A 23,081-nucleotide genomic window follows, 5' to 3' on the forward strand; every position below is an offset into this window, starting at 1 on the left:
ACCGCACCCTCCGCGCCACGGCGCCAGCGTACCATCTACTAATCACGTGCCAGGAACAATAGCACATGGAGCAGTTAATGCTTCTGAACTCCTCGACCTTTTTTTTTTATTTCTTGGTGTAAACTAATGCCCCCATGATATACCGAGGCCTCGTTTAGTTGGTGAAATTTTTTGGGAAATTGCACTGTAGCATTTTGTTGTTATTTGACAATTAGTGTCCAATCATAATCTAATTAGGCGTAAAAGATTCGTCTCGTGAATTTCGTCTAAACTGTGTAATTAGTTTTATTTTTTATTTATATTTAATGCTTCATGCATACGTCCAAAGATTCGATGTGATGAGGAATCTTGAAAAATTTTGCAAAATGAGATGGAACTAAACGGTACCCGAGTGGTTTTTCTTTGCTCGGCAAGATTGCCGCTTGCCGGGATTGTTTTGTATCATTATGTATGATGAGGGTGAGTATGACAGATGGGATTGGTTTCTGAATGCTGAGCGTCAAAGGGATTACGTAAGGTCACGTGGTTGTAGCAAGACTGCAAGAGAGTCTCGATCTCTTCGAGTGTGACAAAGAATGACAGGTCCTTTTCATACTGAGGCCTTGTTTAGATGCCACCAAAATTTCAAGTTTTTTTACTCTCTCTCCATCACATCAATTTTTAGCCGCTTGCATGGAGTATTAAATGTAGGTAAAAAAAATAACTAATTACACAGTTTAGTTGGAAATCACGAGATGAATCTTTTGAGCCTAGTTGGTCCACGATTGGACAATATTTGTCAAATAAGACGAAAGTGGTACTATTCATCAGGTTGAAATTTTTTCAGCATCTAAACGAGGCCTGAATTTGAAGCCCAGATTTGGCCGCATGCCGGGGGTGAAAATTTGAGATCTGGAAGTGAAAACCTTACAGCCCTGATATTCGTCCTGTTCGTTTGAGTTTGTTTGGCTGATAAACTATGGCTGAAAGTTCTGTCGACTGATTTGGTACGAGAGAAAAACACTGCTCGTTGGCTGAAAAAATACGGCTTATAAATCAAATAAGGCTAAACAAGGGACGATGATGTTCACCCACTCTAGTGACTACGTACCAAATGTCCTTTTGACTAGTTGACAGATCGAGAGCACAACTGAAACTATCCAAGCTTTCTTGCGAAAGTAGCAGTGAAAGTGTTCTTGGAATTGATAGTTATAAAAGGGTGTGCAGTCTTGTGTTCCAGGTAAAAAATCGATGGCTCGGGCAATTTTGGAAGATAGGGTTACGATTGACGTTGCATATAGCCGTGCTAGTGATGTCGGCATGCCTAGGACCGCAAAGTAATGAAGTTTCGAGGCCAACACTAAAGAGACGGTGATATGATGTCACTAGCCGGTGCCTCCAAAAGAGCCGACGTACTTCATTGCTCACTCATCTTTCTCGGTCCCGTTTGGTTTCCATAAAATTAAGTGATCGAAAACTAGTGACTTATAAGTCATGCCTATTTAGTTGTAGATGACTTATAAGTTCATGCCTGTTAAGTGAAAGATGTGGGTCCTACGCGAAAAAGGGTGGCTTATAAGTTTTAAGCAGGGGTGAACCAGCTTATTTCTTATAAGCAGGGGTGACTTATAAGTTGGTGATGTTCGGTAAAATCAGTCACTTATTTTACTTTTTAACTTATACTTTTTAACTTATAAGTAGGTGACTTATTTGGAACCAAACAGGTCCAGGATTGTCGATGACAAGGAATGGAGAGACCAACAAACCCTAGGCATAGAGGCATGGACATCTTTTGACCAATCCTCCTCTTCAGTAGGGTACAGTACGAGTATGCATCATTGCTGTCACTAGCTTGCAATAGTAGAGTACATGGCCGGTTTCTTGGTCATGCCTTTCATCACCAGTTCATCAGATCAGCATAGTTGTCTGGTGGCTGGAACGTTTCGCTGAAATTTAGTTTGCGCTGATACTTATGCTGAAATACCATGGGAGGAGATTCACTGAAAAGTACCGCTAAAACAGGGTTGCGTCTTCAGGCAAGACAAATGGCAATTAACAAAACCTTCAAGAAAGAAAGATGCAATTTAAGGAAATTTTATAGATTTCCACGTCGAAAGCACCCACATTTTGTTCTCCGATGAGTTCCTATGTAGCTACGTGGAAAGTATACTTTTCTATACATGCTTGTGGCTCCTAGGCGTTACGATCATTCTCCAGATGCCCCAATACAATCTGTGCTGTATGCAAGAAGTAACAAACAAGGGACGTCAAAGCTATCCTGCTGGCTGGCTGCTGCTATAACACCACACTTTCTAAACAGGACTGGAGCCTCACCGCCACGGGCATCTATTATTATCTTGCTATGTCTTCAAGCTTTTTCAGTATTTTCTTTGTATCTGGTCTCAATGACGGTGATGGATTACAGCAAGCCGTTGCCAATTCGAAGTAGGCGTTTAAATTGTCCTCCTTCCCAGAATTCTTGCTTTGTTTGATAAGCTCGGAACTGAAAGCTTCTGACATCTTCCTCTCGAGAACCAGGTCTTTGAAAGAGGCCGGCAAATGGACGTCGCGCACATTGGGTGATTTATCATTTGCGACCTCCTTCTGAGCAAGCATCTCGAGCATAATCACTCCCAGACTGTAGATATCACTCTCCCTGGTGGCATCCCTCATCTTGATCAGCTCTGGAGCCTTATAGCCCTGCATTGCGGATGTCTCCAGCATCTCTTGCGCAGCAGCAGGGTTCAGCAGAAGGTAGAGGCCAAAGTCTGATATCCTGGGCTGGAAATCAGCGTCAAGCATAATGTTATTTGTTTTGAGATTGCCGTGAATGATTGGTTTCTGCGATGCTGTGTGAAGGTGGTCCAGTCCTTTGACAATGCCGATAGACAGCTTGCAAATTATTTCCCATCTCTGTGAATCATTGATTCCCTCTGCAGGTCAGAAGAACAGATAAAGATGAGAACTTGCAAACGAAAAGGAAAAACAGGGGGAAAATATTGATATTTCACAACTGACTGAGACTAGCTTGTTAGTAATGGGTGAAATTCCTTTATAACCAAAAACTGTCCTTTTCAAGCCGTTGGTATTCTGAAATGCAAATGGCCCAAAGTTCATTAAGTTGTTTCGTGCATGCAAGCAATAAAAACTACGAGTATTATGCAAGTCTTTCTCTACGAGACTAATTGATGGCTCAAAGGTATACTATATTTTTAATAAAAGAATGTGATCCAACAACTCCCTGAAAACGAGAGCTGATGGATGCAGGAAACCACAAACAGTTCAGAAGTGCCACCATTCCACCGACATAAAGCCCAGAATAAGTCATGAAAACCACTAAAGATGCATTTCTCTGTCTGATAACAAAACAACCACCATGTCCGTCTTGAAAAAATAGCTTCACCCCCCCCCCCCCCCCCCCCCCCCCCCCAATGCCTTGATTTGATAGAGGACTTGCATCGCCCAAATTGTAAAGGCAACAATTAAAAGCTTGAAAGCGTTAGACTATTGAAAAGGAGTGAAGCTTGCCACATGTAAACCCAAGATCTTACGCAACAAGAAGAAGATTGCTCTGTGGAGCAGATAACAACCAACAATGAAAATTTTACTAAGCACTTTATGAACTGTCCCTTTGTGTAGTTAAGGACAAGAGCATAAAGCGTAACAGTGAAGACACATGGCTAAAAGTTACAAAAACCACCCTGCAAGGCTGTAACATAGTACCCACCAGGCCACCGCAGCAATTTGCTTAATCCACAAAGCATCATTGCCTAAGACGCTTTTACCGCAGCCGCAGGCATGGGATGACGAAAGTAGCTAATCATCTAAATCTGAAGTAAAATTCAAATTCTGCAGTAAATCCAAGCAATGGAACATGAACCAGGAAACCTTACCGACACTCGAGCAAATCATTCCGCATGATTAGCCTTACTCGAAGCTACTAGCTTGGGTCGAAAGCAAATGACGTGAAGCGAAACAGACCTTGCAGGAACCGGCGCAGCGAGCCGGCGGCGTAGAACAGGTGCACGAGCAGCTTCTCCCCGCGCGGGCCCATGTAGAGCGCGCGGATCGGCACGAGGTTGGGGTGGCGCGCGGCGCCGAGCACCCGCGCGGCCGCCGCGGCCTCCTCGGCGCCCGCGGCGCAGGCCGGGCGCACGAACCGGAGCAGGGCGACGGCCTCCCCGGCGCTGAGCCCGGCGCGGTACAGCGTGCTGTGCGAGGACTTGGCCACCACCTCCCCGGGCGCCTCGAGGATCGCGGCCACCGTGAGCGCCTCGCCGCCGAGGAACCGCAGCAGCGCCTCCTCCCCGCCGGCGACGTAGCCGCCCGAGGCGCCGGCCGCCTGGAACCGGTCCGCCCTCGCGCCGCCGCCGTGGGAGGGCAGCACCGAGCGGCCGCGGCGGCGACCCCGGCGGCGGCGGACGAAGTAGAAGATGGCCAGAGCGACGACCACGGCGAGAGCCGGGAAAAGGACGGCGTTGATGACCGCCTTGCGCATTGCTCTGTTCTAGACTTGGGCGGGCGCGCTGTAGATCGGAGCAAGCACGGACCGCGGCGTGCTTGGTTGCACTTTGCTGGGGTAAATGGGCAATGGGAAAAGGGTAGGGTAATAATGGGGTGTGGTGGTAGGGTTTGGAATTTGGGAGAGGGAGAGAGAGAGAGGTTTGCTTGAGCGTGCTGCTTTGGGGCTGCTCTGCTCTGCATCTGCTTTCCTCTGCCTTGCGCAGCCTCTGTGCTCTTCTTGCCGTTGGGATGGGGGAGAAGGCTACTAGACAGCCTGGGATTCCTTTCGTTTCAGGAAGGCTCTTTCTTTTATTTGAGAACTGAGAGGAAAGTTGTGTGAAAAAATTGAGAATGTGGTCTGGGCCGATGACTACGACTGTGATTCTGAGAAATGGTGGAGGCGAGAGGCGAGAGGCGAGAGGCGACGATGTTCTTTTGTTTACTTCCAGTCTCTCAGCGGGGTGTCATGAGAATTTTACTAGTAAGTCGCAGGGAAAAAGAGAATTTTACTAGTATTAAATAAACTACTAACTTGATAAATATACCGAGAGAAATTTATACTAGTATTAAATAAACTACTAATAATTTAACAAACATACAGACATAACATAATATTGATGAAGAAAAGAAGGACAGTTAGTTTCACATTTTTAGAAGGACCATAATTTTATAGGCGTAAAATTAGTTTCACATTTTTTTCAACACATAGAACCTTCCAAACTAGACACGAAACCTCCGGTGAGATTGGTGTTAGAGCTTGCGGAAAATTAGTATCACACTTTTTTCAATACATAGAACCTTCGAAACTAGACACGAAAGCTCCAGTGAGATCGGTGTTAGTGCTTGTTTGATTGCACTCGTATTCATCTCAATCCGTATGAGTTAGAGTGAATTAAAATAAAAATTAGTTAATTTTCCACCCTAATACATAAAGAGTGCATGTTGAAGGGTTTCGGTGTGCACGTGCAGAAAGAAAAATTTACGAATGTTTTTAATAGTTGTTGGGTAGGTCTAGCTAGCTTGGGCTTTATAGGTTGAATTTAGTACTTATTCCTATTAGTTCATCTCTTCTTAGCATGGTTCTAGATATCACATTCTCAAATACTACTACGTATTTGCCAATCGTCCTACCATTGAAGTTAATTACACTTTAGCTCCAGGGAGAGAAAAAAAACCCCGCTATTTAACTTAGCCATTGAACATTTTTTAGCGCCGCTAATCCTACTGAAGGCAATATTCATCTTCTACTTATAGATGACTACATCTATGCCTCACCATTATAGGTGATTATTTCCTTCGTCTCTGATTAAATTAATTTCTATAGTTATTTTTGAGTTAAACATGAAAAGGAAAAAATGGTACACTCCGATCGTGGAAATGGCAGATTCGGATGACTCTTTCTCAAGCATTGGCTCCGTTCGCTTGTCTTAAAAATGGCTTGTTCGGCTTCTTTTTTTCAGCCGGAACAGTATTTTTCTCTCACAACAATTCAGCCGGAACAGTGTTTTTCAGTCAATTTCAGCCAAGTTTCAGACCAGCGAACGGGGCCATTGTTAGGATACGGCCCTTGCATTGCATTGCATCTGCCCCTCGTATGCCGGCGTGTGATTGGAACAGGCATTGAATTTATATGCCGTTCTCTAATTTTCGTTACTATTAGTAAAAAAGTGTGAAGGTGCCTGTGTGTCGTCCCCGAAGATCAAAACGATGCCGTGCAGAAAAGCTACGATTTAGGACAGAAATCTGTGATCTGTTGAGAAAAGGAATCTTCACTTGATTTTGCTGTTGCTCGGTCGAACGAACTAGAATGATTCTTCTTCCCATTCTGATCGTGTCGCATCGTATAAAACCAAGCAGATCCTTGTTTTTTGATACTACACATATATATACTCTCTCGTTTTTTTTTAATAGAAAAACTGAAAAACTTGTATAGTCCGTACCTAACGAATGGTGTGAGACGCCAACCGTAGCCGACGGCCAGCACTCACGTATATTACGTATAGCTAGCGCCGATGTGTACGGCGTACTGGCAAGCACGTGCGTCAGGACCGACACAAACAAGCGGCGTGCGCTTGCCTGAGCCGTGTCGCCGGTCAACGGATGGCCGGCACACCGACACTGTGCCGTCGTCGGCGCGAGCCGCGAGGTTCCCGGCGTGCTGGGCGTGGTATCCGGCCATCCGGGGAACCGGGTGGCGCCTTCCCCCCTGGGCTGTCTGGGCAGTGGGCAGCACGCGTGGTGGGAGCCGGAGGACCTTTTTTTTTTTGAGCAGAAGGTGGGAGAACCGAACAACCAACTCTCGGTGGGCTGCAACTTCGCTTGTTATATTGGGGCCAGCCCGAAAGCTCAGCGGGACACTTGGGCCGGGTGTCTGGGCCCATGTCGCTAAAGTCTGGGCCGAGCATTTGCTTTGTATTGGAAGAGAAGTCCATTTGACCTCTCCAATTTTCAACGAAGTTTTATTTGGCTGCACCAAAACGGAAAGCCGTTTTTTTTTTGCTTCTCCAAATTTTGAAACTATCCGAATTTATACTTAGATGATTTTAAAAGTGGTTTTAGCTGATCTGACACCACGTTATCCACAGGAAAGGCAGATCCGATTATATTGATAGTTTGGCGGTTCATTACAATAAAAAAAACGCATTGATTTTTTTAGAAAAAATCATCCAAATACTTTTCTAGAAAAATATGCAAATAAAAATCCTAAAATTAGAAGAGAATAATTAATCCATCAATGTTTTTTTCTTACGTCGGTCCTTCCCCCACAAGATTTGGTAGCCTCCACCGTGTTCCGTCTTCCGTGCAAGCAGCTCTGCAATACGAACGTTCTACTTCGCCTGGAGCTCTCCGTCTCCAAATTCAGGGCCGCGGGGCTCCGCCTCCTTAAAAAAACAGCTCCGGCTCCGGCTCTTCCGAAGAAGTGGCTCATCTGAAGGAGCTGAAGCCGTTTTGAAAAACGTTTAGCAAAACGGCTCCTCATGTTTTTGTATAATGGGTGAAAGATGGTAAATGTCTATAATAACCCTACTTATTATTTTACTATGGTGCAGATGTAGTAAAACCCAACCTAGAAAAAATGGTTTTACTATTTTTTTGATATTTGTGTGATTTATTATATATTTTACAAGCATCAGGTGATTTGATCCATTTCAGGAGGAAGCTAATAGTCGCTAATAGTCGTCACTGGACTGCGTCGCCCCTCTCCATCGACCCAACTCGATAGCGCCTTCTTCACCAATGCCATGGCCAGCTCCTCCTCCAAGCCTACTGATGGTCGGTAGCACATCCCCTCTCTTTAGTCTCTCCCTCTGTCTACTTCATGATCTATGTCGTTTTATCCCGAATAGAAGCATATACACCCATTGATCTACAGCTGGTCGATCCACTAAGTCTATCAATGGTATCAATCGCCTCACTAGTGTGTAGATCTAGTCTTTGGGATAGAAATCTAAGAGAAATTAGAAGAAGATGATTCGAATTTTGTTTTGGTCAAACTCTAACCCCAAATTGAAACCCTAACCCCAGCAAAGAAAAGGAAAGGTGGGGCTTACCTTGCGTTCGCCACGCCACCGCCGCCGCCTCGCCGACGCATAGGAAGACGAGCCGAGCCACCATTTGCTAGTGTCTCGCCGCGACGCGTGCGTGCTCAAGGTGCCATCACGAGGTCGCTTGATGGCAGCGTGCTCACCCTTCGGTGGGCGCGCCGACCGGCAAAGGGGCCCGTGGTGGCGCTGCCATCCTCCTCTCTGGCCGCCGCTCGTCGATAGAAGAAAGAGAAAGGGAGGGGTGGAAATGAGCTAGGGTTAGGGCATCCCCATCGCGGACGATGTTTTTCTTACGCCGAGACGCGCGGACAACCGTCGGATCACATCCGACGACCGGCGTTGATCATGCAGCTTTTGGCCCTACGAAGAAGAGGATCCCGGCCCAGGTCCATGTTACGGCCTGGGCGCGGGGAGTGGCACGCGCGCGGCTGGGCCAGGCTGTTTTTTTACGGCTGGGCCGTGGGCCGAGCGCGGCGCATGCAAGGCTGGGCTGTGGGACGATTTTGATGCCGGGCCAAAGTGAAAAGTTTGAGTCCATTTAGTTTTATTATTTTTCAGAAGCATTTTTATGAATTTTGTGAAGTTTTCATGTTCTATCTTTGCACAAATTTGAACCAACGGGAAAATTTTGTTCAGAGAGTAGATAAGTAATTTAAAATGCTTCTGAATAATATTATTTTAAGATTATTTTCATGCTTCCACTACAAAGATGATGTTTATGATCATCTAATTAAATTGGAACCAACGGAAAAATTTTAATTGGAGGAGTAGTCGTTTTTCGTTTAAGTTAAATTATGGTATTGTTATTTTCTGAACAACGTTGATGATAACAATACTACGAGTTTATTCATGAGTTGTTTTCCATGCATTAATTCCATTTCTGTCCAACGGTGACATAGAATTAATGTAGAAGAATATTGTATTTATGATATTGCTATTTTCTTTCCAAAGCTGTTGATAGCAATACTATAAATTTTTAATTTATGAGTTTTATGCATTCGTTCTATTTCTGCCCAATGATGATGTAGAATTAGTGTAGAAGAATGTGGTATATTTTAATTTTGACCAACATTAAATTAAGGCATGCAATTATTATGTTAAATGTTTCTCACTTTCTCTTACGTTGTTTTCATGCTACAACCCAATGACGTTTATCTCGTCTATTCCGTCTCTCAATGGGAGTAACTATAACACATGGCGAGAGAAGCTTGAGATAGCACTTGGACTCTCTGACAATGATCTAGCACTTATCTCTTCGTGTCCCACTAAACCAGTGGACCCGGTGAGGGAAGCAAATGAGACTGATGTAGCTTTCGCTACTCGACAACGTGACCATGCAGAAGTGCGAATGAAGTACAATCTTGATCGTGCGAAGTGGGATAGTTCAAACCGCAAGTGTTTGGTGGTGATTAAGGGCTCCATTGAGGATCCAATAAGGGGATCAATCCGAGAATATACCACCACCACTGAGTATCTCAAGAAGGTGGAGAGTCAGTTTACTGGCTCTTCAAAGGCTTATGCAAGCACTCTAATTAAGAAGTTAGTCAATGAGAAATACTCTGGTGGAGGGATTAGAGAGCACATATTGAAGATGAACAACACGGCATCTAAGCTCAAGCCTATGGATTTAAGGCTCAAGGATGAGTTCCTAATTCATTTGATTTTTGCTTCTTTGCCCAAAGGGTATGAGACTTTTGTTGTGAACTACAACTTATAGCCAGATAAGTGAGACATTGAGAAGCTCATTGCAATATGTGTGCAAGAAGAGGAGAGGCTTAAGAGCTCACATGGTGACTTAGCTAACCATGTGAAGGAAAATAAAAGGAAGAACTTTTACAATAAGAAAGACAAACCACAAGGAAAACCTCAGTGGGACAATAGCTCCTCCTCTAACTCACAAGGAAAAGCCCCTAAGAAAGATCATCATTAGAAATCCAACTATGTTCAAGTGGACAAGAACACCTACAAATGGTGCAAGAATACTGGACACTATCAGAAGGATTGTCCAGATTTCCTGAAGCACCTAATGAGAAAAGGTGAGGACATTATTACATTCGTAGATGAGTCCTTGCATTTAAGTTATGCAAAATCTACTTGGTGGATTGATTCGTGTGCAACAATTTATGTTGTAAATTCATTACAGGGATTCCATACGAGGAGGACCCTGCAAAGAGGAGAAAGACACATTAAGGTGGCAAATAGATTCCAAGCTGAAGTTGAAGCCATTGGAGAACTCCCATTAGAATTAAATGATGGCTTTGTATTTAAGCTTATAGATGTCTTTTATGTACCCTTTTTTGTAGAAACTTAATAAGTGTTTCACGTTTAGACGATGATGGATTTGATTGCCATTTTGGTAATGGCAAATGTAAGATAATGTTTAATCATAAGTGTGTTGGTCTTGCCTTCCGACAAGATGAGCTTTATTTGTTATCATTTTCTGAGAATGTGAATGCTATGAGCACTGAGAATGAGGATGCCTCCTCGTCTATGAATGCAAGAAATAAGCGGAAGAGAGTTCATGATGTATCATCGAAATTATGGCACTGTCATTTAGGCCATATTTTGAGGTGAAGAAAAGAACGATTGATTAAGAAATCAATTCTTCCGTTATTAGAATTTTTAGATTTAGAACATTGTATTGATTGTATTAAAGGAAAGTATATTAAGAAAATAAAGAAAGACGTTAAACGAAGTGCAGGAATTTTCGAAATAATTCACATAGATATCTATGGTCCTTTTTCTATGAAAAGTGTGGATGGTTATGATTCATTTATAACATTCACAGATGATTATTCTCGTTATGGCTATATTTATCTAATTAAGGAAACATCAAAAGCATTGGATAAATTTAAGATATTTAAGGTTGAAGTAGAAAATCAGCATAATTTAAAGATTAATATAGTTAGATCCGACCGTGGGGGGGAGTACTACGGTCGACATACCCCATATGGCCAAGTTCTTGGACCTTTTGCAAAGTTCTTACAGGAAAATGGCATAGTTGTCCAGTACTCTACACCGGCCGAGCCTTAGCAGAATGGAGTAGCTAAAAGACGTAACCGTACCTTAATGGATATGGTGAGAAGTATGATAAATTACTCTACTTTACCGATAAATTTATTAATGGAGGTGTTAAAAACCGCCATTCATATTCTCAATCGAGTATCTGGCAAGTCAGTACCCAAAATAGCATATGAGTTGTGGATAGGAAGGGAACCCTCACTTAACCACTTACGTGTGTGGGGATGCCCAGCTAAGGCCAAAGTATTTAACCTAAACATTGGGAAGCTAGACTCCAAGATAATAAGTTGTCATTTCATTGGCTATCTAATAAGTCAAAAGGTTATCGTTTCTACTGTCCTGACATACATACGGAGTTTGTAGAAACAAGACACGCTATATTCTTGAAGGATGATATGGTCAGAGAGAGCATGGCGGCACGAGAAATTAACTTTGAGGAGAAGCGGGTATACGTGCCCAATCTAATGGTTCAGGAGCCATTTTTCTCACTACTTGTTGCTGCTGCACCAACATTACAGGACACTATTTGTGACAGCACCTGTTGTTAGTTCTACCATGGCAACAATAAATGAACATGAGGAACCTATCCTTTAGGATCCTATAGAACAAGTTGTCGCACATGAGGAAGGGCAACAACAGCCCTATATAGAACAAGCACCAACTAATGAGGCCCCCATAAGGTTTCAAAGAGCCAGAAAACCAGCCATTCCTGATGACTACGAAGTCTATGAATATAAAGAATTCCAAATGGAGGGTGATCCCACTTCATTTGAATAAGCCAGGAGAAGCGCTTACTCATCAAAGTGGCTTGAAGCCATGCAAGATGAAATGAGATCAATGAGCACCAACAGTGTTTAGAACTAAGAAAGAATTCCTAAAGGAGCCAAGACAGTAGGCTGTAAATGGGTCTACAAAACTAAATATGACTCCAAAGGGAATGTGGAAAGATTTAAAGCGTGACTTATGGTAAAAGGTTTTACGCAAAGAGAAGGAATAGATTATAATGAGACATTTTCTCTAGTCTCATGCAAGGTTTGTTTTAAAATCATAATGGCGTTAGTGGCGCATTACGATTTAGAATTACATCAGATGGATATAAAGACGGCTTTCCTTAACGGGGATTTAGATTAGAATGTCTACATGGCACAACCAAAAGGTTTTGCCGTAAAGGAAAAGAACATATGGGATGTCGCCTGAGGAAATCCATTTATGAATTAAAACAAGCCTCTAGACAGTGGTATTTAAAGTTTGATGGAATGATAAGGAAGTTTGGGTTTAAAGAAAATATGGAGGACAATTGTGTTTATACAAAGTTCAAGAATATGAAAGGACATTGATGTCACCTAGAGGGGGTGAATAGGCATTTCTAAAAATTATCAACAAATAAAACTTGCAGCGGAGGGCAATTGCGTCCTTTTACGCCCTTACAGTATCTCTCCACCAAGATTGGCCCAACGGTCAACTTGGGCCTTGATCCCGTGTCCTGATCGGGGGCGATCAACCCTATATGGTTGGTGGCCCCCGTCGCACTGCGCTATATAAAGAGGTGGGGGCCGATGGCTCGTGGTACGAGATTCACCGGTTGCCACGGTACCCCACCGACAGAACCCTAATCCGATCTAAGGGAGCGCAACAGCGGTGGGAAGCGCCGCCACCATCCTCCTCGACTCGCCGTCGTCACTGGAGTGCGTCGCCCCTCTCCATCGACCCCAACTCGACAACGCCTTCTTCACCAACGTCATGGCCAGCTCATCCGCCAAGCCCACTGATGGTCGGTAACATATCCCCTCTCTTTAGTCTCTCCCTCTGTCTATTTCATGATCTATGTTGTTTTATCCCGAATAGACACATGTACACTCACTGATCTACACCTAGTCGATCCACTAAGTCTATCAGCCCGGAGAAGCTTGGTTTTGTGGCTCCGCCTGCCACTGCCTAAAAGGGCCCCGGCTCTTCCAGTGCTCCGTCGGAGGAGCCTTTATGCAAATCACCATTTGCTACAACTCCAGGAGCCGAAGCAGAGCCCTGCCAAAGAGGCACTCAGACAACGCAAAAGGTCAAAACTCGACAACAGATTAGTACCAGTAAGGATCAAAGCCAATTCAAATGAGATAGGAGTAAACCATAAGCCCCGGCTCTACGTTGTTACAGTAATTTACACCGCTGTTCAGGCTGTAATTACATTACAACACCCAAAATGAAAGAAAGAACAAACGTAAAAGAAATAGCACGCTATCATACACGAACATGAGGGAGGCTGACTGTGAGCCTCACTTCATCGGACGTGTTCGGTGGGTCATCTCCTGGCCGGCTCGACCCTCTGCATCCTAATCTGCTCCCTGAACTTGGCTATGAACTCGTCGGCCTTCCTGTCCACCTCGTCCTCCACCTCTTCCGTCTCCGTCTCCGTCTCCCCCTCCGGTCCCGGCCTCGTCGCCAGCTCAAACAGCTCCTCGTCGCACGAGTTGCCGTCGCCGTCCTCATCAACCCCGTTATCTTCGCAGCTGTTTTCCTCCTTGATGGTGTCATCGTCGTCGAGATCACTGCTGAACGAGCTGTCCGACGCCGCAGCCATCTCACCCAACGACAACGTCTCGTCGTATGCTTCGTCGTCGATGGGCACTACAGGATCGTAGCGACGGCCGAAGGTGCTCCTCGTCGCTTGCACCGCGGATCTGGACCGGAACTGCTTGATGCCAGCGCGCGTGGCGCTGTGCGAGCCCAGACTTCCGTTCGGGCTCCGGTTGCTACTAAGTGCTCCGAATTCGTTGAAGCTTCTCGCCTTGGCCTTCAGGAGGCTGCTGCGTCGCCCGAGAAACGGCGGCGGAGGAGGAGGAGGCGGAGGCGGGAGCAGAGGCGGCGACGACGGCGAGAGGGTCAGGTCGGCGTCAAGGACGGAGGACGGCGAAGGGATGGCGTGACCGCGCACGACGTCGTATCCCGTTCCCGACTTGGGAGCTAGGAGTAACTCTTCTTCTTCTTCCTCCTCCTCAATGCCGCTGCCGTCGCTCATCATATCCCCTGCTGGTGCTGGTGTCGCCGCCGCCGCCGCCGACTCCTCGCCCGCTGGTTTCAGCTTCCTGACGGGCAGGAGGAGTGGTTTCTCACCCGTGTCGGTGATGACGTCGTTGCCGCTGTTGGTCCCTGGCGCTGAAGTGTCCGCGACGACCACGAGCGGGTCGTCTGGAAGGTACTGAGAGCTCCACGCCTTCTGGACGCCACCGCCATCCTTGCTGGCTCCATCATCGTCGTTTTCCTCGAAGACCAGCGAGCCCTGCATCATCTGCGAGACGTAGGCCTCCACCGCCGCCTCGTTGTCGACGACGGGCAGCAGCTTGGTGTCGTCGGCAGCCGCTCCCGCCGCCGCCGCGGCCACCTCGGCGGCGTCTGCGTTCTTCTGGCCGAAGACGCCGTAGGAGATGATGATGCCGAGCAGGAGGAGGTGCGGCAGCTCCCAGATCCTGGGCGCCTCCGCCTGCCCCGACGGCAGCAGCGGCAGCAGCGCCACCACGAGCGCGAACAGCGCCGCCTTCGCGGCGAGGTTGGACGGGAACAGCAGCGCGAGCACCTGCTGCAGCCACGCGGACGTTTCCTGCTGCTGCTGCTGCTGGAGCCGTGTCGGCGAGGTCGTCGTCGAAACTACTCTAGCAGCCTGCTGCTGCTGCGCTGGAGCCGTGTCGGCCGCCTCCGCCATTGCGGACGCGCGCGAGGTTCGTGCGTGCACGTAGTCTCTGCGCGCGCGCGCGGGCTGTGTTTGTTCGGGGGCTCGATAGGCTGCTGCGATGACGTTGGAATTGGGAAGCTTTGGAGCGATAGATCCTTGGCTTTCGGGCGGGGAGAGGAAGCTACAAGACTTGGTCGTGAAGCACGCGACGAAAGGGAGGGAAAGAATTTGATCGCGGCCGAGCAGAACTGGCAGCAGGCCTCGCGCTCCCGGGGTGATTAGCTGCTGCTGCTACTGTGGACGGAAACCGCAGGAATGTGCTAGATCAAAATGCCAGAATTAATTTGAGGAAAAGGACCTCTTGGGCACTTGGGACGTAGCATAGAGTAACCTCTAGAACTGCATGCACTGTATGGTCGTAGACTATTTAATTACGCTCTAGCTAGCGTCTAGCCTAGCCACCAAAAGATGGTGGAGCCGGCTGCCGGTGCATGGATGGTTGCCGGAGCACACACGGCACAAGGGCGGCGTCGCCAAGGTCAGACAATGGGCCATGCACGGCTCACCGGCCTCTCGATCGTTGATCGTTTATGCTTGGAGGATTATTCCGACAATCTCGTTCAGTGGATGTTTCTAGTAACGGAGGAGCACGCAGATCATCCTGATGTGCCGAAACAGGAAAGAAGCAGCTAGTCCACACTTCAGGACGCATTCATTGATCCTGATCCTGATCCTGATGATCCGGCGAGCTCCAGATTCACAAAAGCTGGGGACCTAGGGTGCTGATACGCGCGTGTTGAAGCTCCTCTACCTGCTGCTGGCACAGAATATGCGTAGTTGGATGCCCTGTACGGCCGTGTCAATTTTGAAGACTGCACAAGCCCCCATGGGCGTAGATACGTAGTAGATGTGATCCGATCCGATTTGCTGCTGCGATGTGATTCGTCTTCGCCTCATCTGACATGTGAACGCCGGCTTTCTGAAGAGGCGTGTAGATTTTCAGGAAACGGAAAAAAGGCAGCTCCAGGCTTTCCGAGCATGCATGATGCATGGGTTATCCTTTGCTTAATTCTGCAGCTATCCTTTACCACCCCTATGCGTTTCCTTTGTTCTGCTTATTTTTTTCTCCGGGAGGGTGAAGAATGTTGAAGTTACTGGAGTAATCAAGGGGGGCAGTAATATTCGATCCCATTTCAGTTTGCCGCCCCCCTCCACTCCAGTTGTCGTTGACTGGTCGTCGTACTGGTGGAGCAGAAGCGGCAGTAGCAGGCCACGAGCGCGCCTCCGAGAAGATATAATAACGATCTGGACTGGGCCAGAATTCTTCCTTTTTTCTGAATGGTCAGTGGCCTAGAATTTCTTGAAATGGGCCACAATGTCTGTACTTTCTCTTTTAAGTATTTGGCCTGTTTATCTTTTCTTTCCCTGTAAACTATATATGAGATTCAACCGTCACTGTACTTACTCACCAATCACCATACATACATACTGCTCTTCGTCAGCGGAGATACCCTAGAATCAATGTTGTCATGTTGATGGAGGCTTTTTTCTTGGTCCGGAAGGGCAGCGACCTGTGTCATTATCAGAAATGGCAGGCACTACTGGATTCAGGTTCTTTGCTGAGTGTCTAAGGCATTCGGCAAATGCCAAATTGCACTCGGCAAAGCCTTTGCCGAATACGGCACTCGGCAAAGAACACACGGTAAAAAATTGATCGGCAAAGTTCGCTTTGCCGAGTGTCTTTTATCGGGCACTCGGCAAAGAAAAGCGACAGTCACGGGGCCGGCCCCATTGACGGTCGCTTTGCCGAGTGCCAACCCTGCAGGCACTCGGCAAAGATTTTTTTTAAAAAATTCTTTGTCGAGTGCCCTCTATTCGGCCCTTGGCAAATATGTTTTTTTTTCCCTAAAAATTCTTTGCCGAGTGCCCCCTAGCCTGCGCTCGGCAAAGTTTGATTTTTTTTTTAAAAAAATTCTTTGCCGAGTACCATGGTCATGGCACTCGGCAAAGCTGAAAAATGATTTTCCGAGCGCCCATTTTCCAGCTTTGCCGAGTGATGTGACCATGACACTCGGCAACGGGGTCCTTTGCCGAGTGCAGCACTCGGCAAAGTGACCCAAAACGGCAATTTTTATTTTTTATTTACATTCCATCATGACAAATAAATTCATACAAACATATATCACATATATATCTCATCCATCACATATATATCTCATTCATCACATATATATCTCATCCATCCACACATCCATCCACACATATCACATCCATCACAATATATATCACATATATAATAATAAGTGATCAATTCCATGCAAATAAATTCACAAGTCCATCAAAGTCCACAAGTGCATCAAAAGTATATCACAAGTCCATCACCAAGTGAACAACAAATGAAAAAATACATGTATTAGAAATCGAGTTCACGGACCTATGACGGTCGCCCGCCATCTTTGTTCAATCACCTGCAATAAAAAAGGAAAACAAGACGTAATTAGAAATAGGTGCAAAAATGAACAAAACATAATTACAAAAAACATAGTAATACATGTATTAGAAATATATGCAAAAATAAACAAAATATAATTACAAAAACATAGTATTACATGTATTAGAAATAATCTTCATGATTGAGATTAGCTGGATCATAGGTCTCGTCATCACTATTAACATTGTCCAACTCATCAACACAATCCGAAGGAGGAATGTTGTCTTCGTTGTCATTGCCTAAACATAATCGCTCAAGTATTTGTATGTCCTTCAGATTTCACACCTCATCTCCAGCGTCCTCGTCATATGTATCACTGAGCAAAGTAACCATCAATTGCATCTACATGGTGTTCCTACTGTCTAATAGGTGAGGATAGGTCCTAATCCCACCCGCGAATACGTAGATGAGGTTAGTCTCCATGCTCTACTCCTATCCGAGACAGAATTTCGGCAGCACCTCCCCATTGTTCTTCAGATACACATTCTGTCAAAGAAGAGTGCGTATCTGGAGAACAACAGAGAGGTGATGCCGAAACTCTATCTCGGATCTGAACAGACCATGAAAACTAACCCATCTATGCATCCGTGGGCTGTTCAAAAAACATGGATAATCCAAAACAGATACGGTCGTAGATATGCAAAGATCTGCATACGTCCAACTGTATCTCTTTCGAACAGGACACGCCTAACTGGGTTACGTGATCTACGACCATGATATGGAAAGAGGGGTTATAACTAGGGTGACAGTGGAGTTAGGCTAGCGGGGATGTGTTGGGTCGGTGCACTGGCGAGGCGATGCGGTGCAGGCAGACCCGCAGCGGTGAGGAAGACGATCGGGGTCACCGAGATACTCCGGCTCGGCTACGACGGCTCTTCGCTGCAAAAAAAAGAACAAAATACTATCTCAGTTCAAAATTTTGGCAGAACCTCACCTGCACGGTGAGATATCCAAAACCTTCAAAAAACATACGGCACGATGACCGACAACCACATATACATATGCATTCAATTCAACATATCATTGCCAAGTCACATTCATCCACCACCACCGCCGCCGCCGCCGCCACTCTACTCTTCTACTACACACCACCACCACCATCACCACTCTACTCTTGTACTACTACAACCACCACCACCACCTATTACTACTACTACCACCACAACCACCTACTGTACTACTACTACCACCACCACAACCACCACCTACTACTACTACTCTACCGAACTCTACTTCTACTAAAACATACTACCACTGCTACTCTACTACTCACATATGGTGTCGGGGGCTAGGAGGGCATCGGGGTCGGCCGAGGCGCACCGGGGACGGGGAAAGGATGGCCGCGACGGTTGGGGGCGCGCCGAGGACGGCCGGGGTCATGCCGAGAGGGCTGGGGCGGCACTGCCGTGGGCCGGGCGCGGGCCGTGGGGTTGGAGCGGCGGGCATGGGGTGGCGGGCGCCGGTGGTCCACAGTGTCTGGGGCGGCCGGCGGAGGCGCGCCGGTGTGGGCGGGCCAGCAGCGAAGGTGGTGGGGGCACGCTGGCTGGGCCGCGCCGCCATGCGCGGGTGGTGGAGCGGCGGGGGCGCGTCGGCGGGGTGGGGCGGGCGAGGGCGCGTCGGTGGGCGGGACAGGCGAAGGCGATGGGGGCACGCCGGCGGGGGCGTGCCGCTGTGCGAGGGCGGGGCGGGGTGGGACGACGACGCGCGTGTGTGCGTGTGTGTGTGTGTGGGAGGGAGGGAGCTAACGGTTGGCCGATTTGAGTGTGGATGGGACGTTTGCCGAGTGGCCTGATCTGGCACTCGACAAAGGACTAGGGCTGCCGGTTTGCCGAGTGCCAGATCGAGGCACTCGGCAAACGTGTTTCCTTTTTTTTGAAATCTAAACCCTAAACCGCACTGCATCGTATTTTTTTTTAAAAAAATACCACTTTGCCGAGTGCCGGGCGGAGAGGCACTTGGCAAACATTTTTAAAAAAATTTGGCACGCTCTTTGCCGAGTGTCCCCGCGGACACTCGGCAAAGGGAACACTTTGCCGAGTGCCTGGCATCCGGCACTCGGCAAAGAGCATGTTTGCCGAGTGTCAAAAGATGACACTCGGCAAACCATTTTTTTTTGTATTTTGACCTCCAAACTTTTTCTGTAGTCCTCTTATAGTACTTGGTACTCCATGTCGAAATTTGGTACATTTTCTAAACTGTTTGCTATATTTAGTTAATTTATTTCATTTAATTGAATTTTTTCGGAAAATGCAAATTTGAACTGCACGTGCATCGAATAATGGAATTTAATGATTCAAAAAATGATATTCATGGTATTGAGTATAGTGTGAGGCCGTATCCAGGAACGGACCCGAAATTTCAAACATCTTATTCATGAAACATGACCGAGAACTTGCGGACGAATTGTTTTTAAATTCTATAAAATGCAAACAAAGTCCAAAAATCATGAAACTTGTCGAGATGTCGTGATATCGTATATGGAGGATGTGATAAAAATTTAAGAAGGTTTGGTGCATGTTATCATGAACGATGCTTACAAACCAGGACATCTCAGATTTCCCGAGTGTCTGGCTTTGCTGAGTGCTTGACACTCGGCAAAGCCTTCTTTGCCGAGTGTATATCGTTGCCGAGTGCAGCACTCGGCAAAATAGCTCTTGGCCGAGTGCCCGACTTTTAGCCATCGGCAAAGAAAGTTGCACTCGACAAAGGATCTGTTTCCCATAGTGAGGGGGCCTCTCCGTGCTAATGAGTTGGTGGTTTCTAACTCATTGCAAAGATGTTGAAGGAGCAGATATATAGATCATGATTTCGTACTCTAGACAAACTATGCCCCAGCCGTAGAGAAACTCAACTCGATCGTGTGCTAATAGGAGTAGAAATCACTAGTAGGATGCCCGTTAAGAGAGTTCGACTGGTAGCCTGACGAAAGGTTCTAAAGGCTAGGGGTGAATAGCCTATTAAAATTTTGTACAACAACACTTAACAAACCGGTTAGATAAATATGAGGCGAAGCAAGTGTTGCTCTTGCCTATTAAAAATGCAAGCCACCTACCACAATTCTAGTTTATATAGTCTCTATCCACACAATGACTATGTCACTACACTAAGTTAGTGTGTTCTCAGAGGCTAACTAAAGAGCCACACTAACTAAACTAACAAGCTCTCACGACTAGCTACACTAAAGAGCTTGACAACTAGTTTGCGGTAATGTAAAAAGAGAGAGCAAGATGAATATACCGCCGAGTCGAGGAATGAACCAATCAAACACAAGAATGAATACCAATGAAGACCAATCAACTCAGAATCAAATGATGACACAATGATTTTTTACCGAGGTTCACTTGCTTACCGGCAAGCTAGTCCTCGTTATGGCGATTCACTCACTTGGAGGTTCACACGCTACTTGGCATCATACGGCAAACCATTAATAGGGTGCCGCACAACCAACATAAGATGAGGATCACATAAGCCACGAGCAATCCACTAGAGTACCTTTTGGCTCTCCACTGGGGAAATGTCAAGAACCCCTCACAATCACCACGATCGGAGCCGGAGACAATCATCAACCTCCGCTCGATAATCCTCGCTGCTCCAAGCCGTCTAGGTAGCGGCAACCACCAAGAGTAACAAGCAAATCCCACAGTGAAACATGAACACCAAGTGCCTCTAGATACAAACACTCAAGCAATGCACTTGGATTCACTCCTAATCTCACAAAGATGTTGAATCTATGATGGAGATAAGTAGGAGGGCTTTGGCTAAGCTTACAAGGTTGCTATGTCAATGCAAATGATCAAAAGAGTGAGCTAGAGCCGGCAATGGGGCTTAAATAGAAGCCCCCATGAAATAGAGCCGTTGTACCCCTTTACTAGGCACAACTCGGGGTGACCGGACGCTCTGGTCAGATCGACCGGACGCACCCTGCTAGCGTCCGGTCAACGAATGGCTGCCACATCATCCCTGTCTTCAAATACTGAGCGTCCGATCCCAACAGTCAAGTGATGACCGGACACAGCATAGTGCCCTGACCAGACGCAGGACCCCAGCGTCCGATCACTTCTAGTAAGCCTCCACTCATGACCGGACGCGTCCGATCATGCCTAGCCAGACTCACCCAGCGTTTGGTCACTCATTGTCTCCTCTATGCGCTGTCACATCAGCAGGACCGGACACACCCCCATCGGTGTCCGGTCATGAAGTGACCCAGCGTCGGGTCGAAGACCGACTTCTACATCTTCACGGCTTCCACTGACTAGACGCACCGGTCCAGTTGAGGCCAGCGTCCGGTGCACTCTGTGAAATCCTGTCTTTTCTGTACAGGGCACCGGTGAAGTTTCTTACCCTTGCTCAAATGTGTCAACCACCAAGTGTATCACCTTGTGCACATGTGTGTTAGCATGTTTTCACAAACATTTTCAAGGGTGTTAGCACTCCACTAGATCCTAAATGCATATGCAATGAGTTAGAGCATCTAGTGGCACTTTGATAACCGTATTTCGATACGAGTTTCACCCCTCTTAATAGTACAGCTATTAAACATAAATGTGATCACACTAGCTAAGTGTCTTGATCACCAAAACAAAATGGCTCCTACCACTTATACCTTTACGTTGAGCCTTTTGTTTTTCTCTTTCTTTTTTTTTCAAGTCCAAGCACTTGATCATCGCCATGGCATCACCGTCATCATGTCATGATCTTCATTTGCTTCACCACTTGGAATGTGTTACCTATCTCATGAACACTTTGATAAACTAGGTTAGTACTTAGGGTTTTATTAATTCACCAAAACCAAACTAGAGCTTTCACTTGAGTTGGGCCAAAGTTGAGAGTCGGCTCCTGGGTAGCCCTAGTTGGGCCAAAGTTGGGAGAGGTCAAAGTAAGATCATGCGTGAGCTAACGCAACTATATCTATATATCTAGAGCGCTCTCAACGTGCAACTTGAGGGTGACCACGCCGGCGTCTGAGCACGCACCCCCTTCCCGGCCTCCTCTTCGGTCGCCGTTGTCACCCTCCAGCGTGCGGCGGTGGCGGCCAGTGGCGGTCCCAAAAAGCGGTGCCTATTCATACTTCCTCCTCCCTCCGCCTCACTCCTCCACCTCCCCCTCCACCCTCTTCACCTCCAACGGCGTGCGACAGCGGTTTGTCGTCCGGTGGCGCTCGCCCCTTCTTGTCGGCGACTGGCGGTGTTTCACCTAGGCGGCCAATGGTGGTGCCTAGGCCACGCGCCTATGCACCGGTGCCCGAATCTGCTCCTCTACGATGGTTGGCTGTGGCCAGGCTGGTCGGCAATGGTGGTCGGGGCTTGCGACTGCTGGCCACCGGCGGCCAGATCTGGCGGCCGAGAATCTTGTGGTCAGTTGGATGCTAGGCTGCGACCATCATCTGGCGGCTGGTTCTGGACGGTCGGTGCCTAGATGCGCCCTACCTTGACTCTGCCGCGCCCTACAGGGTCTCTACTTGTGGGGCCACAGCTGGCTGCTACTCTCCTATGGCTGGCCAAATCTGCCTGTAGGGCAACCTATAGCCCGCCTGGTGTGGTTGGATGGCGCTGTGGTGGCCAGAGTGTGGTGCTCGTGGGTCTCTCGATGATGCGACGGTGGTTGCATGGGTTCTGGGTGAAAAGCTCAGCCCAACTTTGGCCGAGCAGATGATGGTGACGCCTCAGGCACCACATACCTCCTTGGTGGCGTCATTGTTGAACCCATGCTTCTATGTCGTCATTGTCAGATTCTGGGCGTAAGCCTTGCCTTAGAAGCTTCTAAGGCAAGTGCCGATGGCGTCCAGGGTGCTACCCTTGGGCGTCACCTCCTTCTTGAAGGCGTCACTGAAGAATCAACTATGGCTCATCGCTTTTCCCTCATGTGGTCGCTGTCATCC

The 23,081-nt window shown here is 47.1% G+C and overlaps 3 protein-coding genes across 3 annotated transcripts; 1 reads left to right on the forward strand and 2 right to left on the reverse strand.

The window, feature by feature from the left end:
* Positions 1–2,042: 2,042 nt before the first annotated feature.
* LOC136498000 (putative kinase-like protein TMKL1) lies at positions 2,043–4,794 on the reverse strand. The gene is made up of 2 exons (XM_066493920.1): positions 3,961–4,794; positions 2,043–2,912 (listed from the first exon to the last, which is right to left on the reverse strand). Exons 1-2 carry the CDS (start codon positions 4,475–4,477, stop codon positions 2,332–2,334), a joined length of 1,098 nt encoding a protein of 365 aa, XP_066350017.1. The 5' UTR covers positions 4,478–4,794; the 3' UTR covers positions 2,043–2,331.
* Positions 4,795–9,171: 4,377 nt separating this feature from the next.
* On the forward strand, positions 9,172–9,744 carry LOC136495987 (uncharacterized). The gene has a single exon (XM_066491748.1). The coding sequence runs from the start codon at positions 9,172–9,174 to the stop codon at positions 9,742–9,744; it is 573 nt and encodes a 190-aa protein (XP_066347845.1).
* Positions 9,745–13,184: 3,440 nt separating this feature from the next.
* LOC136495222 (uncharacterized) lies at positions 13,185–14,767 on the reverse strand. Its single transcript, XM_066491210.1, has one exon. It carries the CDS (start codon positions 14,740–14,742, stop codon positions 13,345–13,347), a length of 1,398 nt encoding a protein of 465 aa, XP_066347307.1. The 5' UTR covers positions 14,743–14,767; the 3' UTR covers positions 13,185–13,344.
* Between the last annotated feature and the right edge of the window lie 8,314 nt (positions 14,768–23,081).

The sequence above is a fragment of the Miscanthus floridulus genome, chromosome 12 (assembly GCF_019320115.1).
Source record: "Miscanthus floridulus cultivar M001 chromosome 12, ASM1932011v1, whole genome shotgun sequence".
NCBI classification, from domain to species: Eukaryota; Viridiplantae; Streptophyta; class Magnoliopsida; order Poales; family Poaceae; genus Miscanthus; species Miscanthus floridulus.

What these genes read in the sequence shown, in the direction of transcription:
- LOC136498000 (XM_066493920.1), bottom strand. Translation starts at nt 4,477, where the DNA reads ATGCGCAAGGCGGTCATCAACGCCGTCCTTTTCCCGGCTCTCGCCGTG. An exon ending in GCTGCGCCGGTTCCTGCAAG is followed by an intron (nt 2,913 to 3,960) that starts GTCTGTTTCGCT and finishes TCTGACCTGCAG; the next exon opens with AGGGAATCAATGATTCACAG.
- LOC136495987 (XM_066491748.1), top strand. Translation starts at nt 9,172, where the DNA reads ATGACGTTTATCTCGTCTATTCCGTCTCTCAATGGGAGTAACTATAAC.
- LOC136495222 (XM_066491210.1), bottom strand. Translation starts at nt 14,742, where the DNA reads ATGGCGGAGGCGGCCGACACGGCTCCAGCGCAGCAGCAGCAGGCTGCT.